At 44.9% G+C, this 21,517-nt stretch overlaps 2 protein-coding genes across 4 annotated transcripts in view; one reads left to right on the top strand and one right to left on the bottom strand.

The window, feature by feature from the left end:
- The window catches only part of oxa1l (OXA1L mitochondrial inner membrane protein), a 6,818-nt gene extending 5,182 nt beyond the window's left edge, over positions 1–1,636 (top strand). Inside the window, exons 8-10 of the mRNA XM_052459735.1 lie at positions 477–639; positions 824–904; positions 1,094–1,636. Of these exons, the coding sequence (XP_052315695.1) occupies positions 477–639; positions 824–904; positions 1,094–1,242 (393 nt within the window). The 3' untranslated portion in view covers positions 1,243–1,636. The remainder of the gene's footprint in view (positions 1–476; positions 640–823; positions 905–1,093) is intronic.
- Positions 1,637–1,851: 215 nt separating this feature from the next.
- On the bottom strand, positions 1,852–21,290 carry LOC118392071 (Y+L amino acid transporter 2-like). 3 transcript variants are annotated; one of them, XM_035783701.2, is made up of 11 exons: positions 21,142–21,236; positions 20,503–20,810; positions 17,756–18,408; positions 8,569–8,694; positions 8,161–8,305; positions 4,475–4,598; positions 4,174–4,277; positions 3,919–4,015; positions 3,382–3,531; positions 2,963–3,146; positions 1,852–2,642 (listed from the first exon to the last, which is right to left on the bottom strand). In XM_035783701.2, the coding sequence occupies exons 3-11, from the start codon at positions 18,258–18,260 to the stop codon at positions 2,566–2,568; spliced, it is 1,512 nt and encodes a 503-aa protein (XP_035639594.1). In that variant the 5' UTR covers positions 18,261–18,408; positions 20,503–20,810; positions 21,142–21,236; the 3' UTR covers positions 1,852–2,565. The 3 variants fall into 3 exon arrangements, with proteins under 3 accessions (XP_035639594.1, XP_035639595.1, XP_052315694.1); XM_035783702.1 differs by lacking the exon at positions 20,503–20,810 and having other exon boundaries at positions 21,142–21,290; XM_052459734.1 differs by lacking the exon at positions 21,142–21,236 and having other exon boundaries at positions 20,503–21,105.
- Between the last annotated feature and the right edge of the window lie 227 nt (positions 21,291–21,517).

The following is a 21,517-nucleotide window of genomic DNA, read 5'->3' as shown; positions in this document are numbered from 1 at the left end:
TTTCCATTGATAATTTTTGTGTGGTTTTATTGTCAGCACATTCTATATATATGTGTGTGTAAAAAAAAAAATATATATATATATATATATACTGGGTCCAGGTGGAAAAGGCCCAGGTCTATTTACGGAACGGGTTCAACATTTTGAACCCATGAAGGCCCCCCCAATGCCATTGTTATTCAACCTTTATTTATCCAGGTTAGTCTCATTGAGGTAAAACACCAGCAGGTTCGCTGTGTTACAGGTGTGTCTGTTTGACTGAGCATCATAGCTAGTCGGGTGATCTCACAAACATGCCTCTGCTTCCACCTCTGCTTGCCACCTCTGCTTGCTTTTTGTGGTCTCGGCCAGGGGATTACTATTAAAGCACTTTATGACAACTGCAGATGTAAAAAGGGCTTTATAAATACATTTCATTGATTTGATTTGTTGATTGACATGCATGTTCCTCTCCTCTCTGTCCCCCCGTCCCCCAGGCGGTGTTTACGTACTGGATGACGTCCAACTGCTTCTCCCTGGCCCAGGTGGCCCTGCTCAAACACCCCCTGGTCAGACAGAAGCTGAGGATCCCAGAGAGGATCGAACACCCTACCTCCGCCCTGCCCCAGAACGACGGCTTCTTCGAGACCATCAAGAAGGGTGAGTGTGGTGGGACTGATGGGGATGTGTCATGGAGTCACCTGTCAAAGTAGGATTCTCTTTCGAGGTTGGATTAGCTTTTTTTCCTCTCTTCTCTTTCTCCCCCTTCATTTCTTTTCACTCTCACACACATTCTCCCCCCCCCCTTTTTTTTTAAAAACGTGGTCATCTGTCCCTCCTATAGGCTGGAAGAATGCTCAGCTTGCCCAGCAGTTGGAGGAGAGGGAGAGGAGGATCAAGAACCACCTGGATATTGCATCAAAAGGTAAGAAGGAACACTGGTGCCTTTTTACCCCACCACAACCCCTTTCTTAGGATCAACAATATTTACCATTACTGTGTTTTTACTCCTAAATGGAATGTTTTTAACATCCTCTTTGATACATGCTTTTGTTTCTCTGTGAATACGGTAGTGGATTTTTTATTTAGCCTAATATTTTTGCTCTTCAACCAGGTCCATTGAGACAGACCTTCACTCACAACCCTCTACAGCAGTCGACACCATCCATTGCAGCAGCAGCAACAACCAAGTCAGCCAAAGCAAAACAAGCATCCCCGGCAACCGGTGGTAAGAAGAGGCCATGGGAGGAGACTATTGGTTGAAGAAGAGTGACAGACCGTTTGAAGGCCCAATGAATTATGTGTGCATATTTATTGAGAGAGAAGTGTGTGGAGGGATTGGTAGACAGGACATGGGCGGAGCACAGGGTTTGTCATAAATGTAGTCTAAATAAAGAGCAAACTTCTGTTGCCTTAAAAGGTCTGTGTACATTATGACAACCTGAATTCTGATTTGAAAACAGGAAAATGTATAGGTGATTATATCCATTGGAATGACTGTAATGGAATTAAGAGTCCTATATATATATATACACACACACACACAATTGACCGTTCCCCGTTGTGCTGTTCTTATTTCTGATAGTTTAAGAGCTAAGAAGTTAAAGCAGATATCCAATTTGACTTGAATGCTAATCAATAAACATTTGTTAAATTCGCTGCCCTGTTTTGCCTGTTTACAGCGGGTCATTTAATTTTGTCGGCGGTGGTCTCGTATTGTTACATAAAAAAAAAACATTTAGAAAATAAAGCTTGCTAACATGGCAGCTGTTCTAAAACCTGGTTGATTTCTATATGTCGCTCTGGTTACAACTACTGTCTGTATTCTACTCATCCATGGTGGGAATTTAGAAGAAGAAAAAGTCAGTCATGTAACATCTATCAGTAATTTATTATAAATACAGTGTAAACCTTTGACTAACCAGACTCAACCAATCCCCCCTCCCCCCTTGCTTCACAAAGATCTTAAAAAGCTTCAGGTGGGACAGACATTTACATAGAACACAAAAAAAAGTGGCTAGAGCAACCTACTGTTCTAGTCCTCACTACAGGTGATGCCAAAGACGACATGTATTGTCAGCAGTGCTGTTTGAATGATGATCTACCTACCCACAAAACAAATTAACCCTCTAATTACATTTCTTTCCTACATGTCTTCAGTATCTCTTTTGTTATTCAATAATGCCACTTCACAGGTATTAGTAGACTTATAACTCTGTGTTTATAAAGGCAGCCCTGTTCTGATATTTTGCCCAATTATTGGCCAAGAATTGGGCTGCCTGTGCAGATGCCTACATTGAAAGATCATAAATATCAGTATTTGAGTAAAACATGTAAGGCATAGGAATGGTTTAGTATTGATACATCAGGTGTGTGTGTGTGGAACGTCCTCAGAGGCAGCTGGAGTGTCATCCTGGCCGTAGAACGACCCCATCGTCCAATGAACATGAACATATCATGGCGATAATTGGTTGGCCAGAGATTTGGTCCAATGAATGGCTGCCGTTTGAATCAGCAGCCCATGGCTGAGGGAAATACTGGCGAGGAAGTGTTTTGTGCGTCTTCAGTGTGTTGGTTCTTATCTCTTCACTCCAACTTTTCTATGACATCCAACTCAGTCACAACAGAATAGCACACCTTCTGAATCAACAGACCAAAGTTGGCTATAGAGGGAGAGAGGATGAGAGACCTATCCATCAAATACATCATCAATGTAGTGACATTAGCAATAGCATGAGAAGTGCACTTTGGTTGAAGAATGTACATTAAAAACATTTAGGCATACAAAATAATGTACTTACATAACTCATGTCCTACCAAACTAGGGTCGTAAAATTCCAGTAATTTCCCCAAAGTTCCCAGGTTTTCCTGAAATCCTGGTTTGGTAGATTCCCCGGGATTTTCCAGAAACCCTGGGAATTTGGGTAAAGTCCCCAGATTTTTGCAACACTATACTAAATTCAAACATTCATCTGACTCTTACCAAAGAACCTGCGGAGCCACATGGGCCTTTTGGTGGCGGGAGTGTAGATACACAGGAAGTAAACGGGGACTCCTGATAGGGCGATGCCGATGCCAATCAGAGAGTTGATAGTGTCGCTGTAGATGGGAACCACCACTAGGAACACGGTGCAGAAACAGAAGATGATCGGGAAGAACAGACTGAGCTGATAGATGGATAGGAGAGATAGAGAGAGGAGAAGAGTTATGTCACAACTATCAAACAGGGTCTGGTATTGACGTCAAACAGTGAAAGAGATTCAAAACTTTCGTGAATTACAGTACAAACGCTTCAGACGTTACAACACAAATGGAAGTTTGCATTTGAATAGGTCTATAGGCTACAGTGTTTTGTGTGGAACCAATTGGTGTTAAAAGTGAATTTGTGGACGATTGTGTTACCTTGAGGGGTCGGACTCTGTCTGGCTGTTTCCAGCGCAGGTACAGCTGTCCCAGGATAGACAGGCCCACAAAGAACCAGTAGCTGAAGCTGTAGTAGTTGATCAGTTTAAAGATGTCCTCCACACACAGATAGACCAGAGCCATGGCACCCTATAGCATAGAGCAACAGCACTATGTCAATATACTGTACTTACAGACTATGTTTCAGAGACACTGTAGAAAGAGGGAGAGCTGAACTCTACAGGACAGACAGACAAACAGTGCGCTGAGGCAGACAGAACAACGGGTTAAAATAAAGGACTGCTGAGACAGGTAGGCAGATTTCTGGGACAGACGGAACCCGGAGGCAGACAAAACGATGGGTCCGAATTTTCGGTAGACGCAGAAGCAGAACGTTGACACAGAACTCGGACAAATGCAAAACTGAACAATGATAACAACTCGTAAGACAATGGAAATGTACAGTTTTCAACACAGACAGTCAGACAGATGCACCCCCGCACAAAAGCACAGAGACAGTTTTGCGGGATGACTGACGTTGAAGAGCAGTGCGGGGATGGGGGTGTAGCGGGTGACGTGGATCATGCAGAGGTAGTCTGGGAGATGGCCCTCCCTGGAGCCCACGAAGAACAGCCTGCAGGGAACACACACACACACACACACACAGGGTTATCGCGTGTCGGTCAAATCAGGAGGAGAGGATCAGTGATAACAGTAACGATGATGAAGAGGAGGACGATGATGTGATAATGATAGTTAAAGACGCGTGTCCGTCATGTCATTCTAATTCACCTGGAGGCGGCCAGGATAGAAGCGTTGAGTCCTCCGAAGCAGGACAGAGCCACCGCTAGAGGGATGGTCCAGTTCATCACGCCAAACACCTGGTCTGCAAACGTCTGGGGGAATAAAAACAGATCTTATACTACACCAATTCAAAAACGCTTACAGTACATCCTATGACAAAGTCATTTAGGGCTTATTCAATGGGATGATACTGCGGATGGAATTGTATACATCTGACATACTGTATAGAACCCGGCTTTATGTTGTGTCATGTACAGGGGGATCCTATTTCGATCCGAAGTGAACTTACCACAGCCACAGCGTCACTGTCCAGGATGGCGGGAATGGGCAGCACAGTGTAGTAGGCAACATTGGTCAGGATGTAGATCACAGTGACGATGGGCATGGAGATGGCGATGGCCAGGGGCAGGTTCCTGTAGGTCACACAAACAAAACACCAGGGGGAGACAGAGACACTTACATTTTTAGAAAACAACACAGCAAGTACGAAAACATTTAGGATGGCTCGGAAACATCCAGGGTTCTCCATGAGTGAACGGGTCAAGAGTTGAGTCGGAGGAGGAGCAGGGGGGAGGAGCAGAGGGAGGAGGCGGGGTGTGCTTTGTCACGTAATCTGCCTGAGAACTCCTGGAAGTAGCTTGTGATCCAGTCATGTCTGTCTTGCTCCATTTCATCAGCGTTTAAGTGTGCAAATCAGAGCCAAGGGGATCGGATAAATCCTTCCCTCAGGAGGAAGAGCCCCTCGCCTTCCCCTGCATAAAACGCCACTACCCATTCAGTAGGTTATCCCTTTCCATACCTCCCATCCTTGCCTCATCAAACCACTATTACTTGACATTCTCTACCAATCGCAACCACTCCATATATTCCTACATACTCCTACCCCTCTCCTTATTACACCTGCATCCTCTCAAGTCTCCCATTCATTCTACACCTATGCCCTCTCATCCTTCTACTCAGTGGTGTAAAGTACTTAAGTAAAAAATAGTTTACAGTACTACTTTAAGTCTTTTTTGGGGGTTGATCTGCACTTTACTATACTATACATATTTTATGACAACTTTCACTTCACTACATTCCTAAAGAAAATAATGTACTTTTTACTCCATGACTGAAAAAAGTATTAAATCAAATCAAACTTTATTTGTCACATGCACCGATTTGTCACATGCGCCAATTTGTCACATGCACCGATTTGTCACATGCGCCAATTTGTCACATGCACCGATTTGTCACATGCGCCATCTACAAGTGTAGACCTTACTGTGAAGTGCTTACTTACAAGCCCTTAACCAACAGTGCAGTTCAAGAAGAGGTAAGAAAATATTTACCAAATAAACTAAAGTAAAAAAATAATAAAAAGTAACACAATAACATAACAACAATGAGGCTATATATATACACATGGGGTAATTTGAATGGCTTTCCTCTGACACCACCTATTATATAGGTCCTGGATTGCAGGAAGCTTGGCCCCAGTGATGCACTGGGCTGTACGCACTACCCTCTGTAGTGCCTTACGGTCAGATGCTGAGCAGTTGCCATACAGGCAGTGATGCAACTGGTCAGGAAGCTCTCGATGGTGCAGCTGTAGAACTTTTTGAGGATCTGGGGACCCATGCCAAATCTTTTCAGTCTCCTGAGGGGGAAAGGGTGTTGTCGTGCCCTCTTCACGACTGTCTTGGTGTGTTTGGACCATGATAGATCGTTGATGATGTGGACACCAAGGAACTTGAAAACTCTCAACCCGCTCTCCTACAGCCCCATTGATCTTAATGGGGCCCGTTCGGCCTGCCTTTCCCTGTAGTCCACGATCAGCTTCTTTGTCTTGCTCACATTGAGGGAGAGGTTGTTGTCCTTGGCACCACATTGCCAGGTCTCTGATCTCCTCCCTATAGACCGTCTCATTGTTGTGGGTGATCAGGCCTACCACTGTTGTGTCGTCAGAAAACTTAATGATGGTGTTGGAGTCGTGTTTGGCCACATAGTCGTGGGTGAACAGGGAGTACAGGAGAGGAATAAGTACATACCCCTGAGGGGCCCCTGTGTTGAGGATCAGCGTGGCAGATGTGTTGTTGCCTACCCTTACCACCTGGGGCCTGTCAGGAAGTCCAGGATCCCGTTGCAGAGGGAGGTGTTTAGTTCCAGGGTCCTTAGCTTAGTGATGAGCTTCGTGGGCACTATGGTGTTGAACGCTGAGCTGTAGTCAATGAACAGCATTCTCACATAGGTGTTCCTTTTGTGGGAAAGGGCAGTGTGGAGTGCGATTGAGATTTTTTATTTTTATTTTATTTCACCTTTATTTAACCAGGTAGGCTAGTTGAGAACAAGTTCTCATTTGCAACTGCGACCTGGCCAAGATAAAGTATAGCAGTGTAAACAGACAACACAGAGTTACACATGGAGTAAACAATTAACAAGTCAATAACACAGTAGAAAAAAAGGGGAGTCTATATACATTGTGTGCAAAAGGCATGAGGAGGTTGGCGAATAATTACAATTTTGCAGATTAACACTGGAGTGAATAAATTATCAGACGGTCATGTACATGTAGAGATATTGGTGTGCAAAAGAGCAGAAAAGTAAATAGATAAAAAACAGTATGGGGATGAGGTAGGTGAAAATGGGTGGGCTATTTACCGATAGACTATGTACAGCTGCAGCGATCGGTTAGCTGCTCAGATAGCAGATGTTTGAAGTTGGTGAGGGAGATAAAAGTCTCCAACTTCAGCGATTTTTACAATTCGTTCCAGTCAGAGGCAGCAGAGAACTGGAACGAAAGGCGGCCAAATGAGGTGTTGGCTTTAGGGATGATCAGTGAGATACACCTGCTGGAGCGCGTGCTACGGATGGGTGTTGCCATCGTGACCAGTGAACTGAGATAAGGCGGAGCTTTACCTATCATGGACTTGTAGATGACCTGGAGATTGCGTCATCTGTGGATCTGTTTGGGCGGTATGTGAATTGGAGTGGGTCTAGGGTATCCGGGAGGATGCAGTTGATGCCTTTCAAAGCACTTCATGGCTACCGACGCGAGTACTACGGGGCGGTAATCATTTAGGCAGATTACCGTCGCTTCCTTGGGCACAGGGACTATGGTGGGCTGCTTGAAACATGTAGGTATTACAGACTCAGTCAGAGAGAGGTTGAAAATGTCAGTGAGGACAATTGCCAGTTGGTCCATGCATGCTTTTGAGTACACGTCCTGGTAATCCATCTGGCCTGGTGGCTTTGTGAATGTTGACCTGTGAATGTTATCACACAGTCATCCAAAACAGCTGGTGCTCTCGTGCATGCTTTCAGTGTTGCTTGCTTCGAAGCGAGCATGAAAGGCATTTAGCTCGTCTGGTAGGCTCACTGGGCAGCTCGCGTCTGGGTTTCCCTGTGTAGTCCATAAAAGTTTTCAAGCCCTGCCATCTCCGACAAGCGTCAGAGCCGGTGTAGTAGTTCCATTTTCAATGCTTAGCGGGTCAGGAAAATGGTCCAATTCACGCACTTATCAAGAGTACATCCCTGGTCATCCCTACTGCCTCTGATCTGGCGGACTCATTTGTAAATTATGTCTGTGTGTTGTAGTGTGCCACTGGCTACCCATACATTAAAATAACAAGGACATTGTGCCTTCTGGTTTGCTTAATATGAGCAATTTGAAATGATTTTGATACTTAAGTATATTTTTTGCAATAACATTTACTTTGATACTTAAGTATATTTAAAACCAAATACCTTTAGACTTTTACTCAAGTAGTATTTTACTGGATAACTTCACTTGAGTCATTTTCTATTAAGGTATCTTTACTCAGTTGTCTACTTTTTCCACCACTGCCTTAACTCCTTCCATATATCTAAGCCTCCATTCACTATACTCTCATTGCTTCCCATCCTCTACTCCTTCACTACTCCTCATTCCTTACAGAGGGTTAACCCTTTGCCCACTGGTACCTTTTATCCTGCCCTCCCTCTCTCCCCCCTAACCTCTCTGGATTTTTGATCTCCTCCGTGACGAAGTTCAGTGTGTCCCATCCGGAGTAAGAGAACAGAGCAGAGTAAAGCGCCAGAGCTATGTTTCCTGGATCCGTCGACGAGCCCTCAAACATGCCCTCAAAGTTCTGTGTCTGACCTGAGGAACACACACACACACACACACACACACACACACATTATAACACGTACATAAATACATACATTCACTGGTGCAAATGAATGCATGTCAATATAAGATATAAATATGTAAGTTATGTCAAATAAATGTATGTGAAGGAACATGAGTGTTCACAGTGTGCATGTCTATGTCTGTGAATGTACCGTATAGTGGACGGATGGGTGAATATTTGTACGATATTAGTGATTTGTATTGAGGGGGAGACATCCTGTCATCGGTACCTTGGCTTATCTTGAACAGGCCGGTGATGATGACAGCGATGAGGGCGATGACCTTAGCATAGGTGAAGAAGTCCTGGACACGCGTCCCCCACTTCACATAGGCACAGTTCACAAAGGTCAGCAAACCTGTGGGAGAAACACAGACATTAAGATCTACGTTACTGCAGAGTGAGACAGAGAGATGGAGCGCACACACGTAAACACACACACACACACACACACACACACACACACACACACACACACACACACACACACACACACACACACACACACACACACACACACACACACACACACACACACACACACACACACACAGCATTGTGGGGCTGAGCTGCATGGGTCTGAGGTGCCTACTATAGCAACACCATTATACCTCAGTGTAGGCTTCTCTATCTACATAACAGGGTCCCTGAGAGTCAGAATTCCTTGTGGATGAGCAAGTCTGGACTCTGATTGGCCACTACGCTGACATGTACGCGTGTGCGTGTTCTAGTTTTAGAGTCTGCGTAGCTTGAGGAAATGAGGCTGCTGACTGCAGCAGTCCAGCCAGTTGTTTTCCACAGAAGAAAAGAGCAGAGAGCAGACAGATAAAGTGCACTCCTTGAAATTATTTAAAGACCTCGACAAAACATTAGTCAAAGTACAAACATACTGACACACTGACTGACTGTCTAGCTTCCTGGCTGACAAATACACACTGACTGACTGTCTAGCTTCCTGGCTGACAAATACACACTGACTGACTGTCTAGCTTCCTGGCTGACAAATACACACTGACTGACTGTCTAGCTTCCTGGCTGACAAATACACACTGACTGACTGTCTAGCTTCCTGGCTGACAAATACACACTGACTGACTGTCTAGCTTCCTGGCTGACAAATACACACTGACTGACTGTCTAGCTTCCTGGCTGACAAATACACACTGACTGACTAGCTTCCTGGCTGACAAATACACACTGACTGACTGTCTAGCTTCCTGGCTTCCTGGCTGACAAATACACACTGACTGACTGTCTAGCTTCCTGGCTGACAAATACACACTGACTGACTGTCTAGCTTCCTGGCTGACAAATACACACTGACTGACTGTCTAGCTTCCTGGCTGACAAATACACACTGGCTGACTGTCTAGCTTCCTGGTTGACAAATACACACTGACTGACTGTCTAGCTTCCTGGCTGACAAATACACACTGACTGACTGTCTAGCTTCCTGGCTACCAAATACACACTGACTGACTGTCTAGCTTCCTGGCTGACAAATACACACTGACTGACTGTCTAGCTTCCTGGCTGACAAATACACACTGACTGACTGTCTAGCTTCCTGGCTGACAAATACACACTGACTGACTGTCTAGCTTCCTGGCTTCCTGGCTGACAAATACACACTGACTGACTGTCTAGCTTCCTGGCTGCCAAATACACACTGACTGACTGTCTAGCTTCCTGGCTGACAAATACACACTGACTGACTGTCTAGCTTCCTGGCTGACAAATACACACTGACTGACTGTCTAGCTTCCTGGCTGACAAATACACACTGACTGACTGTCTAGCTTCCTGGCTGACAAATACACACTGACTGACTGTCTAGCTTCCTGGCTGACAAATACACACTGACTGACTGTCTAGCTTCCTGGCTGACAAATACACACTGACTGACTGTCTAGCTTCCTGGCTGACAAATACACACTGACTGACTGTCTAGCTTCCTGGCTGACAAATACACATTGACTCACCGTCTAGCTTCCAGGCTGACAAATACACACTGACTGACTGTCTAGCTTCCTGGCTGACAGATACACACTGACTGACTGTCTAGCTTCCTGGCTTCCTGGCTGACAAATACACACTGACTGACTGGCTAGCTTCCTGGCTGACAGATACACACTGACTGACTGTCTAGCTTCCTGGCTGACAAATACACACTGACTGACTGTCTAGCTTCCTGGCTTCCTGGCTGTCAAATACACACTGACTGACTGTATAGCTTCCTGGCTGACAAATACACACTGACTGCCTAACTGGCTATCTACTTACAAATACACACTAACTACCTGACTGGCTAGCTACTGACAAATACACACTACCTACCTGACTGGCTAGCTACTTACAAATACAGACTGGCTGCCTGACTGACAAACACTGACTGCCTGACTGACTAGCTTACTGACAAATACAGACTGGCTGCCTGACTGACAAACTGACTGGCTTACTGACAGATACAGACTGGCTGACTGATTGTCCAATCGACTTACTGACAGAAACAGACAGTTGCTAACTGTGTCCTTGTACACTGCTCCCCCAGTTAAGAAAACATGTTTTCCAGTTAACCTTATCTCTCTCTCTCTCTGTCCTTATCAGTGTTTGTTCCTTCAAGTTCATAAAGTTACATGGAGATAGATTCATAGGATGGTCCAGTCTGAATCATTACTGTTCTCCCTTTCACTGATTGAATATGTATTCAATGTATCAATGTATCCCTCCTTTCAAAACGGTGACATCCCAAACGTCACCCTATTCCCTATGTAGTAAACTACTTTTCATCAGTGCCGTTTTAGAGACACCCTATATATCTCACACACTACATCATGTTTAGCGAACCTTTAAAATACTAAAAGTGCTCCTCAGCAATATATTCATGCAAAGCAGCCATAATATCATGTACCATAGTGTTTGCCTAAATGATTAACACTCAAGTTCATATCGAAACTCAGCAAAAGAAGAAACGTCCTCTCCCTTTCAACTGCGTTTATTTTCAGCAAACTTAACATATGTTAATATTTGTATGAACATAAGATTCAACAACTGAGACATAAACTTAACAAGTTCCACAGACATGTGACTAACAGAAATTGAATAATGCGTCCCTGAACAAGGGGGGGTCAAAATCAAAAGTAACAGTCAGTATCTGGTGTGGCCACCAGCTGCATTAAATACTGCAGTGCATCTCCTCATCATGGACTGCACCAGATTTGCCAGTTCTTGCTGTGAGATGTTACCCCACTCTTCCACCAAGGCACCTGCAAGTTCCCGGACATTTCTGGGGGGAATGGCCCTAGCCCCTCACCCTCCGATCCAACAGGTCTCAGACGTGCTCAATGGGATTGAGATCTGGGCTCGTCGCTGGCCATGGCAGAACACTGACATTCCTGTCTTGCAGGAAATCACGCACATAACGAGCAGTGTGGCTGGTGTCATTGTCATGCTGGAGGGTCATGTCAGGATGAGCCTGCAGGAAGGGTACCACATGAGGGAGGAGGATGTCTTCCCTGTAACGCACAGTGTTGAAATTGCCTGCAATGACAACAAGCTCAGTCCGATGATGCTGTGACACACCGCCCCAGACCATGACGGACCCTCCACCTCCAAATCGTCCTGCCTCAGAGTACAGGCCTCGGTGTAACGCCGATTCCTCCAACAATGAACGTGAATCCGACCAGAAGAACACTTTTTGCCAGTCCTGTCTGGTCCAGCGACAGTGGGTTTGTGCCCATAGGCGACGTTGTTGCCAGTGATGTCTGTTGAGGACCTGCCCTATAACAGGCCTACAAGCCCTCAGTCCAGCCTCTCTCAGCCTATTGCGGACAGTCTGAGCCCTGATGGAGGGATTGTGCATTCCTGGTGTAACTCGGACAGTTGTTGTTGCCATCCTGTACCTGTCCCGCAGGTGTGATGTTCGGATGTACCGATCCTGTGCAGGTGTTGTTACATGTGGTCTGCTACTGAGAGAATGATCAGCTGTCCGTCCTGTCTCCCTGTAGCGCTGTCTTAGGCCTCTCACAATATGGACATTGCAATTTATTGCCCTGGCCACATCTGCAGTCCTCATGCCTCCTTGCAGCATGCCCATGCAGATGAGCAGGGACCCTGGGCATCTTTCTTTTGGTGTTTTTCAGAGTCCGTAGAGAGGCCTCTTTAGTGTCCTAAGTTTCCATAACTGTGACCGTAATTGCCTACCGTCTGTAAACTGTTAGTGTCTTTACGGCCGTTCCACAGGTGCATGTTCATTTATTGTTTATGGTTCATTGAACAAGCATGGGAAACAGAATTTTAAACCCTTTACAATGAAGATCTGTGAAGTTATTTAGATTTTTACTAATTATCTTTGAAAGAGAGGGTCCAGACAAAGAAGGTTCATAATAGCACCCTGCGGTTTTCCTAGTGTTGTTACGCTGTCATTGTCCTAATTTTAACCATAAATATACACATACAGGCCAATTTACATCATTGACCATAACTCCTTCTCCCCTTCCTCCCCCATAACCACTGGGGAACCATAACACCGTCTCCCGCTTCCTCCCCCAAACAAGGTATGAAGAGATATGAAGATATAGACCAAAACAGTCTCCTATAAATAGGAGGTCTTCTTAGCTTTCCTGGAGTCAAGTTACCAAATTGCCTTCTAGTGGCGTCATGGGTGGAATGTTATATTTTTCATATTTTTTTTATTTTTTTTAATTAAACCTGCAGAAAATCCAGTGTTTCTATGTCAAATGGTTTTGTTATACACTATACAGTGGCTTGCGAAAGTATTCAACCCCCTTGGCATTTTTCCTATTTTGTTGCCTTACAACCTGGGATTAAAATGTATTTTTTGGGGGGAGGGGGTTGTATGTATCTCTTGATGTGGTCCTTCTGTAGCACAGTTGGTAGAGCATGGCACTTGTAACGCCAGGGTAGTGGGTTCGATTCCCGGGACCACCCATACGTAGAATGTATGCACACATGACTGTAAGTCGCTTTGGATAAAAGCGTCTGCTAAATGGCATATATTATTATTATTATTATTGATTTATACAACATGCAAAATATAACCCGAAACAAACAAGAAATAAAACAAGAAAACTGAAAACTTGAGCGTGCATAACTATTCACTCCCCCAAAGTCAATACTTTGTAGAGCCACCTTTTGCCGCAATTACAGCTGCAAGTCTCTTGGGGTATGTCTCTATAAGCTTGGCACATCTAGCCACTGGGATTTTTGCCCATTCTTCAAGGCAAAACTGCCCCAGCTCCTTCAATTTGGATGGGTTTTGATGGTGTACAGCAATCTAAGTCATACCACAGATTCTCAATTGGATTGAGGTCTGGGCTTTGACTAGGTCATTCCAAGACATTGAAATGTTTCCCCTTAAATCACTCAAGTGTTGCTTTAGCAGTATGCTTAGGGTCATTGTCCTGCTGGAAGGTGAACCTCCGTCCCAGTCTCAAATCTCTGGAAGACTGACAAAGGTTTCACTCAAGAAGTTCCCCGTATTTAGCGCCATCCATCATTCCTTAAATTCTGACCAGTTTCCCAGTCCCTGCCAATGAAAAACATCCCCACTGCGTGATGCTGCCACCACCATCACTGGGGGGGATGTTATTCTAGGGGTGATGAGAGGTGTTGGGTTTGCGCCAGACATAGCGTTTTCCTTGATGGCCAAAAAGCTCTGACCAGAGTACCTTCTTCCATATGTTTGGGGAGTCTCTCATATGCCTTTTGGCGAACACCAAACGTGTATTCTTTAAGCAATGGCTTTTTTTCTGGCCACTCTTCCGTAAAGCCCAGCTCTGTGGAGTGTACGGCTTAAAGTGGTCCTATGGACAGATACTCCAATCTCCGCTGTGGAGCTTTGCAGCTCCATCAGGGTTATCTTTGGTCTCTTTTTTGCTTCTCTGATTAATACCGTCCTTGCCTGGTCTGTGAGTTTTGGTGGGCGGCCCTCTCTTGGAAGGTTTGTTGTGGTGCCATATTATTTCCATGTTTTAATAATGGATTTAATGGTGCTCCGCGGGATGTTCAAAGTTTGATAATTTAAAAAAATATAACCCAACCCTGATCTGTTCTCCACAACTTTGTCTCTGACCTGTTTGGAGATCTCCTTGGTCTTCATAGTGCCGCTTGCTTGAGATCGTGTGACAGATCATGTGACACTTAAATAAAGTCAACCTGTGTGCAATCTAACTAATTATGTGACTTCTGAAGGTAATTGGTTGCACCAGATCTTAGTTAGGGGCTTCATAGCAAAGGGGGTGAATACATATGCACCAACCACTTTTCCGTTATAAATATTTTTTAAATAAGTCATTTTTTCATTTCACTTCACCAATTTGAACTATTTTGTGTATGTCCATTACATCAAATCCAAATAAAAATCTATTTAAATTACAGGTTGTAATGCAACAAAATAAGTAGAATAGTTTTGCAAGGCACTGTATATACCAAAGTATGTGGACACCCCTTCAAATGAGTGGATTTGGCTATTTCAGCAACACCTGTTGCTGACAGGTGTGTAACATCGAGCACACAGATATGTAATCTCCATAGACAAACATCGGCAGTAGAATGGCCTTACTGAAGAGCTCAGTGACTTTCAACGTGGCACCGTCATAGGATGCTACCTTTCCAACAAGTCATTTCGGCAAATTCCTGCTCTGCTCGAGCTGCCCCATGCAACTGTAATTGCTGTTATTGGTAAGCGAAGTGGTAGGCCACAGATGTTCACAGAACAGGATGATGAGTGCTGAAGCGCGTAGCCCGTAAAAATCGTCGGTCCTCAGTTGCAACACTCACTACCGAGTTTCCAAACCTTCTCTGGAAGCAACGTCAGCACAATAAATGTTCGTCGGGAGCTTCGCAGTGGAAACGCGTTCCCTGGAATGACGAATCACGCTTTATTATGTGGCAGTCTGACGGACAAATCTGGATTTGGCGGATGACTGGAGAACGCTACCTGACCCAATGCATAGTGCCAACTGTAAAGTTTGGTGGAGGAGGAATAACGGTCTGGGGCTGTTTTTCATGGTTCGGGCTAGGCCCCTTTAGTTCCAGTGAAGGGAAATCTTAATGGTACAGCAGACAATGACATTGTAGACGATTCTGTGCTTCCAACTTTGTGGCAACAGTTTGGGGAAGGACCTTTCCTGTTTTATCATGACAATGCCCCCGTGCACAATGCGAGTTCCATACAGAAATGGTTCGTCGAGATCGGTGTGGAAAAACTTGACTGGTCTGCACAGAGCCCTATTATGCAGACTGCGAGCCAGGACTAACAACATCAGTGCCCGACCTCACTAATGCTCTTGTGGCTGAATGGAAGCAAGTCCCTGCTGCAATCTTCCAACATCAAGTGGACAGCCTTCCATGAAGAGTGGAGGCTGTTATAGCAGCAAAGGGGGAGACCAAACTCCATATTAATGTCCATGATTTTGGAATGAGATGTTTGACAAGCAGATGTCCACATTTTGGTCATGTAGTGTATTTCAGTCTTCTGTGATGTATATAAAGTGCAATACGCAAACTCTATATCTGACACGGTACAGGCGTCTTCTTTCTTTAAGCCCATAACCATGTATGTGAGGTGTATACTTCTGTTTCAAAGAAGATTTGTTTAAGACTACCAAGAAACACTGAATGTGACCCTGATTTAGCCCACTGCAGTAAAAGGTTAAACATAACATATCACACCACCCAGACCGGTCCAGACAGAGACCGTGAGTGATCTGGACTAACAGATGACTGACAGAGCGTAGCTGGCCACACAGATGTCCAAGGTGTGGTTGTATTGACAGTGAAAGGCTAGAAGGGTGGGAGGGGGTAGATCAGGTTGCTCCTGTTGGATAGTCTAGATCTGGACGAGATGTGACGGGTGGTCAAAATAAGGGGAAGATTGACGTCTGCCATGGTTCGTGCTGTCCTGTGGTGTACGGAGTACTCCTAACCACCGATACAGGATCAGGTATTTTTCAATCAGCCTGATGGTTAAGGTTGGGGTTGACAGTAGGGTAATCTGATCCTATATCTGTGGTAATAGCTCATTTCTACCTCGGGGTGTTACTGGTCTTTTCATTGGCTGTTGAAGTCCCCTAACGCCTGTAACCACTGATACAGGATCAGGTATTTTCCCATCCACTTGATGGTTAAGGTAAGGATGGGGTGCAGAGAAATTTGATCCGAGAACTGCGGTTATGGTTCACTTCTTTGCCATGCTTCAAGACTGGAGTCAGAGTCTTGAAGTAGAAAATACATTTACACATTCACAGTCCTCAAAGCATTGTTTATCTAAGTGTGTGTGTTGGAATTAGATGATTGAGTGTTAATTATTCCTTTAGTCATTTTTTGAAACTTGAAGGAGAAGGCTTATCCCTTTTAGTAAATATTGTAACAGTGTTCCACCTGGTTTCCGTAGTAGACTTCTGTCTCGTTGACTCGGGGTTCCATCTTGTTGCTAATATTCTGTTTGTCATTTGTTTACATTTTTTCTTTATATCACCTTTATTTAACTAGGCATGTCCGTTAAGAACAAATTCTTATTTACAATGACAACCAACCCCAGCCAAGCCCTAACCCAGACGACGTTGGGCCGATGGGACTCCCAATCCCGGCCGTGATACAGCCTGGAATCGAACCAGATACTATACCTCTTGCACTGAGATGCAGTGCCTTAGACCGCTGCGCCACTCGGGAGCCCCTATCAATCTGTTCCAGTAGTCTGTCTTATACGTAACCTACTAATGTCTGTCAAACTCACAAGGATAATATGACTGTGAGTGGTTGTGCTGAGGTCCAGTTTTCTACTAATCAGCTAGAACAATATCCATGTCTCAACACTCCCACTCTGCTCTCCACATATTACCTTACTAACCTCTATTCATCCTCGTCTCCCTTGGTTTATAAATGATCAATTTACAGTACACTATTGTCATGGGTCACGGGTTATGCTTGCAGTTTCATCTGGTCAGGTCATGTGATAAGACAAGTCACACAGACATGTTAAAATAGTTGAGTGGATTCTCCTTTTCCCCTATCTTCGGTCTTTTAGACAGGAAGCACGTGTTGTAGTCTGTTGTCTCTGTCCTCCCCTCGCTGTTCCTCTTTCAACCTCTAGTGTTCCCTTCGGTTGCTGAGGTGCTTGACGTGGGTATGCCGTCATTTACTTTCTGTTCCCCTTTCCCACAAAGAGAGGCGCATAAACCCATATATCCACGTTTAGCACAAACGGGACTGTGAACGCACACACAGTCAGTATGCAAAGTCCTTGCCAATACTAAGTTTGGGGCCCCGAGTTTTTCTCGATAAGTTCCAGTGGTTAGGAAAAACCCAGGGCCCAAGCTACAGTAGAGACAGTGGAACAGTACTGCACCAACACACCAACAAGAACCCCCCATACACAATGACTATAACATACTCACATATACAGGCCGCTGCCAGCATGCGGTTAGCCAGATAGGGGGCTATGCAGGTGGGGAAGACGGGCTGCACCATGTAGTTAGAGAAGGTGATGGCTATGACCGCCTGGCTGGTGGGCTCTATGATCAACAGGGAGGTCCACAGCCTGATGAAGGCCAGGAACCCTCCGAAGGCCTCCAGGATGTAAGCATAACTGGCCCCTGACTTGGTGATGGTGGTCCCCAGCTCGGCATAACACAAGGCCCCGAACACAGAGAAGATACCGCCGATGGTCCACACTACCAGCGACAGCCCATAGGAGGCGCTGTAGATTAACACACCTTTAGGCGAGACGAAGATGCCCGAGCCAATCATGTTGCCCACGATGAGACACACGCCGTTCAGGAGAGAGATCTCCTTCTTCAGCTTCATGGAATCGTTGTCGCCCCCCGAGTCGCCCGACTTGAGCGATGGCGACCTGCCGTTGTTGGCGTGTGCTTGCGTGGGGGCGGGGCTGTAAGACGCCATTGTGGTGGAGTGGAGGTTGGAGATGGGATGTGGGGAAGTGAGCAACAGTGATTGGACCAGGTGGCTGTCAATCAGTCAGTTGGTGGAGAGGATTGGTTATAAGAGCTTAGGTAAAGTTGTTTTCCAGCTATGAGGGTCCCTCTGACATCTGTGGAGAAAAAAAAAGACATACAAGAGTGTTTGGGTGTTGCCGTGGAAACCAAGCTGTCATCAAATGGAACCTTCAGTTCTTTTTCTTTTTTTTTGTACATAAATGTTTGTTTGTGATACCTTGGTAACTAACTGAATACAATTCACAAACACAAATGTTAACAGACACATACACACGCTGTTGGTTACGCTGTTGGTTATCGGATAGGGTTTCACAGATGGCAATTTGAGAGCCATTAGGGGTTTTAGTAAATGACCTTTTAAGCTTAAGTGTATTGACAGAGTGAGAGAGAGAGGCACACAGGCCTGACAACACTATAACGTTCATTACCGGCTGTCACTGACTGCCAATGTGATATTTTTAGTCTTAACTGTAACTATTCTACAGTGACATACACCAAGCTTTGCTAGGAGTCAACAGCATGCTGACCCGAAGCGTCATGTTTTGCCAAGTTCATTACCTTCAGCAGCATGTGTGGAGTTTGAATGACTAGACACATGCTGTGTTAATGCATCTTAGTGCAACAGCTCCAGTATATCACACATGCTCAGTCAGGACAGACGGCACATGAACAAAACAACACACACATCACACTGCTCTGTGTGAGAGAGGGGACAGGGCCGGGCAGGGGTCCTGGGCTAGCTACAGTTTTATCACACACACACACACACACACACACACACACACACACACACACACACACACACACACACACACACACACACACACACACACACACACACACACACACACACACACACACACACACACACACACACACTGCTCTGTGTGAGAAGAGAGGGGCCAGGGCAAGGGCCACCAGCTACTTAATGGCTATTTCTGGTACAAGATAAGTTGTTTTTGGGGATCCCTGAAGGGTAGGGGAGGGAGTTGATTGAAAAACATATGAATAGACCACGGAACTGTGTCGTAGTGAACAATAATGCTGATTGGACTGGATGAACAGTACTTGGCCTGTAGAGCAAGACAGGGGACGATAAAACAAACACAGAATAGGACCAGAACATAATTAGGCCAGAGGCAAACAGTAACAGGAGACTGGTAGAGACAAGGAGAGCAATGAAGTAGATAGACATATTGACCAATTGATAGAAAAAGAACACATACCATCAGAAGAGCAACATTTTTGGGGAGAAAACAGGTGGGAGTGAATGAGTGTGTGTGTGTGTGAGAGAATCAGAGTCGATCCATAGAGCTGTGTGGCTCTGGAGAAAACCAATTCCAGTACAAAACAACAGGTCAATGACAGGCAGTCATATCACATCACAGGGACAGAGCATCGTCCTCCTGACACAAGAAGTAAAAACAGGTCTGATCACATGAATCCACCTTACATCATAGAACGCCAGGAAAAGAGAGCTCAAGTGAATACAGTAGGCTACGCAGTCCGTGGTGGGGTTGAGACGGGGTGGGGGAGAAGGGGAGAGATGGCAAAGTAGTGCAGCTAGATAGACAGCCCTGGCATGTGAGTTCAGTTGAAAAGAAAGAGTGATTGGGGGAGGACAGTAAGATAGCCTAGTCTCAGCGCGTGATTACAAAGGGCAGGGCAGAAGGGCAGGAGACGTTCACAAGTAGAGGCCCTGGAAGTGAGGTGCAAGGTCCAAGCAGGCACTGATAAGTAGTCTACTCAAAGAGATATACCACTCAAGGTTGCTGTGTCCTACCTGAAATATACGCTGTCTCTCTCTCTCTCTCTCTCACTCTCTGATCTCTATTCTCCTCTCTCGCTCACTCTCTCAAAGCTAGAAATAAACTATTCAGTATGACAAGTTAGCCGAAATCATTCGGCCAACTCAGAGACTTATTCGTTGCAAAGCTGGCAAAGCTGCAGAGTTGACACAGCGCATTTTTATTGATGAACGTTAGCTACATAGGAATGCCATTAGAAGTTCATATGTAATGTAAGGATAGCTCCTGGGGGAAAAAACACGTGTTAAACAGATAGTAAAATGTACAATTACAGTCAAACTACATTCTCTGTACTTGAAATATATCATACAAATGTAAAAACCCTGCATTGCTACTGTAGATTAGTTAGGTTATACATGCCAATTATTTCAGGGGTTTTACCTTTTCCAGGTGGCTATAGTTGAACTAGGCTCCCTTTCCTTGGGTGTCCTCTTGCTCTTCTTCTCGAAAGCCTATGTGGCAGCTTTTTATAACACGTTCATTTCATCCCTCATTGTTTTACTCACTATTGTAACAAAGTGATCAAAATATCTCTGTGCGCTCTCAACTGATGCCCTTCCCTATCTGTCCGTCACGCCGCGTCCTCTGCTCTGACTTGGCTTCCGCCAACCTGCTCGCCCTCCTACCGGAGTCTGAAGGTACACAGTTGATCAGCTGATGAACTGTGTACCTGTTTTCTGTCCCAGATGCTACCAAGGAGACAGGGAAAAAGAAGAGGAGCGGAGATGGAGGATAATGCCTCTGTGTTTTGATAATGGGTTTCACTGTAAAATGTATTGTTTCCCATCAAATTGATGAATAATGCAGTAACAATCATGTTTACTCGGCTATTCAAAAGTGTAACCGGTGTGAACTGGCTGGTTTAGCGGTGCGCGCTAGTAGCATTTTAGAGGGACCCTGGTTGAAGCCCAGGTTGGGGCGAGGAAAGGAACGGAAGCAATACTGTAACACAAGTTAACGCATACTTTCTGCTGTGGCAATTAAAGTCAACATGACTCTTTAATTCTTGTTTTAGCCTACCTGTTGATGGTGATTCTTGTTTTAGTTTTGGGCTATTATGTTAGGCAATTATGTTGTTGATGTTTCTTTGCTCGTCATCGTCAATAATCTGGCACAGCAGCGTGGGAATCAAATGAATGATGAATCACTCTAAGAAATGATTCAAGTACGATTCAAATGATGTTGAGGACTCGAAGCCACTTAGAATTTTTCATCACTATCCTAATTTATTGTATGTGCCATGTGATCATATTTGAAACCCCTATATTATTGTTGAATCAAATAGTTAACAATATTGATTTAATGATGAAGACACGTGAGGAAGTATCTGCATTGAATCATTGCAATTGATAAGGGAGCCCAATATTGGTTACACAGCTCCGTCTTCTGGTCATAA

This window comes from Oncorhynchus keta, chromosome 13, assembly GCF_023373465.1.
Source record: "Oncorhynchus keta strain PuntledgeMale-10-30-2019 chromosome 13, Oket_V2, whole genome shotgun sequence".
In the NCBI taxonomy this organism is placed as follows: Eukaryota; Metazoa; Chordata; class Actinopteri; order Salmoniformes; family Salmonidae; genus Oncorhynchus; species Oncorhynchus keta.
The sequence above is the reverse complement of the archived record's forward strand: the minus strand, read 5'-3'. Positions and strand labels throughout refer to the sequence as shown.

What these genes read in the sequence shown, in the direction of transcription:
- LOC118392071 (XM_035783702.1), bottom strand. Translation starts at nt 18,260, where the DNA reads ATGGCGTCTTACAGCCCCGCCCCCACGCAAGCACACGCCAACAACGGC. An exon ending in ACAGAGTCCGACCCCTCAAG is followed by an intron (nt 3,147 to 3,381) that starts GTAACACAATCG and finishes TCCATCTATCAG; the next exon opens with CTCAGTCTGTTCTTCCCGAT. An exon ending in GTGGCTCCGCAGGTTCTTTG is followed by an intron (nt 2,643 to 2,962) that starts GTAAGAGTCAGA and finishes CTCCCTCTATAG; the next exon opens with CCAACTTTGGTCTGTTGATT.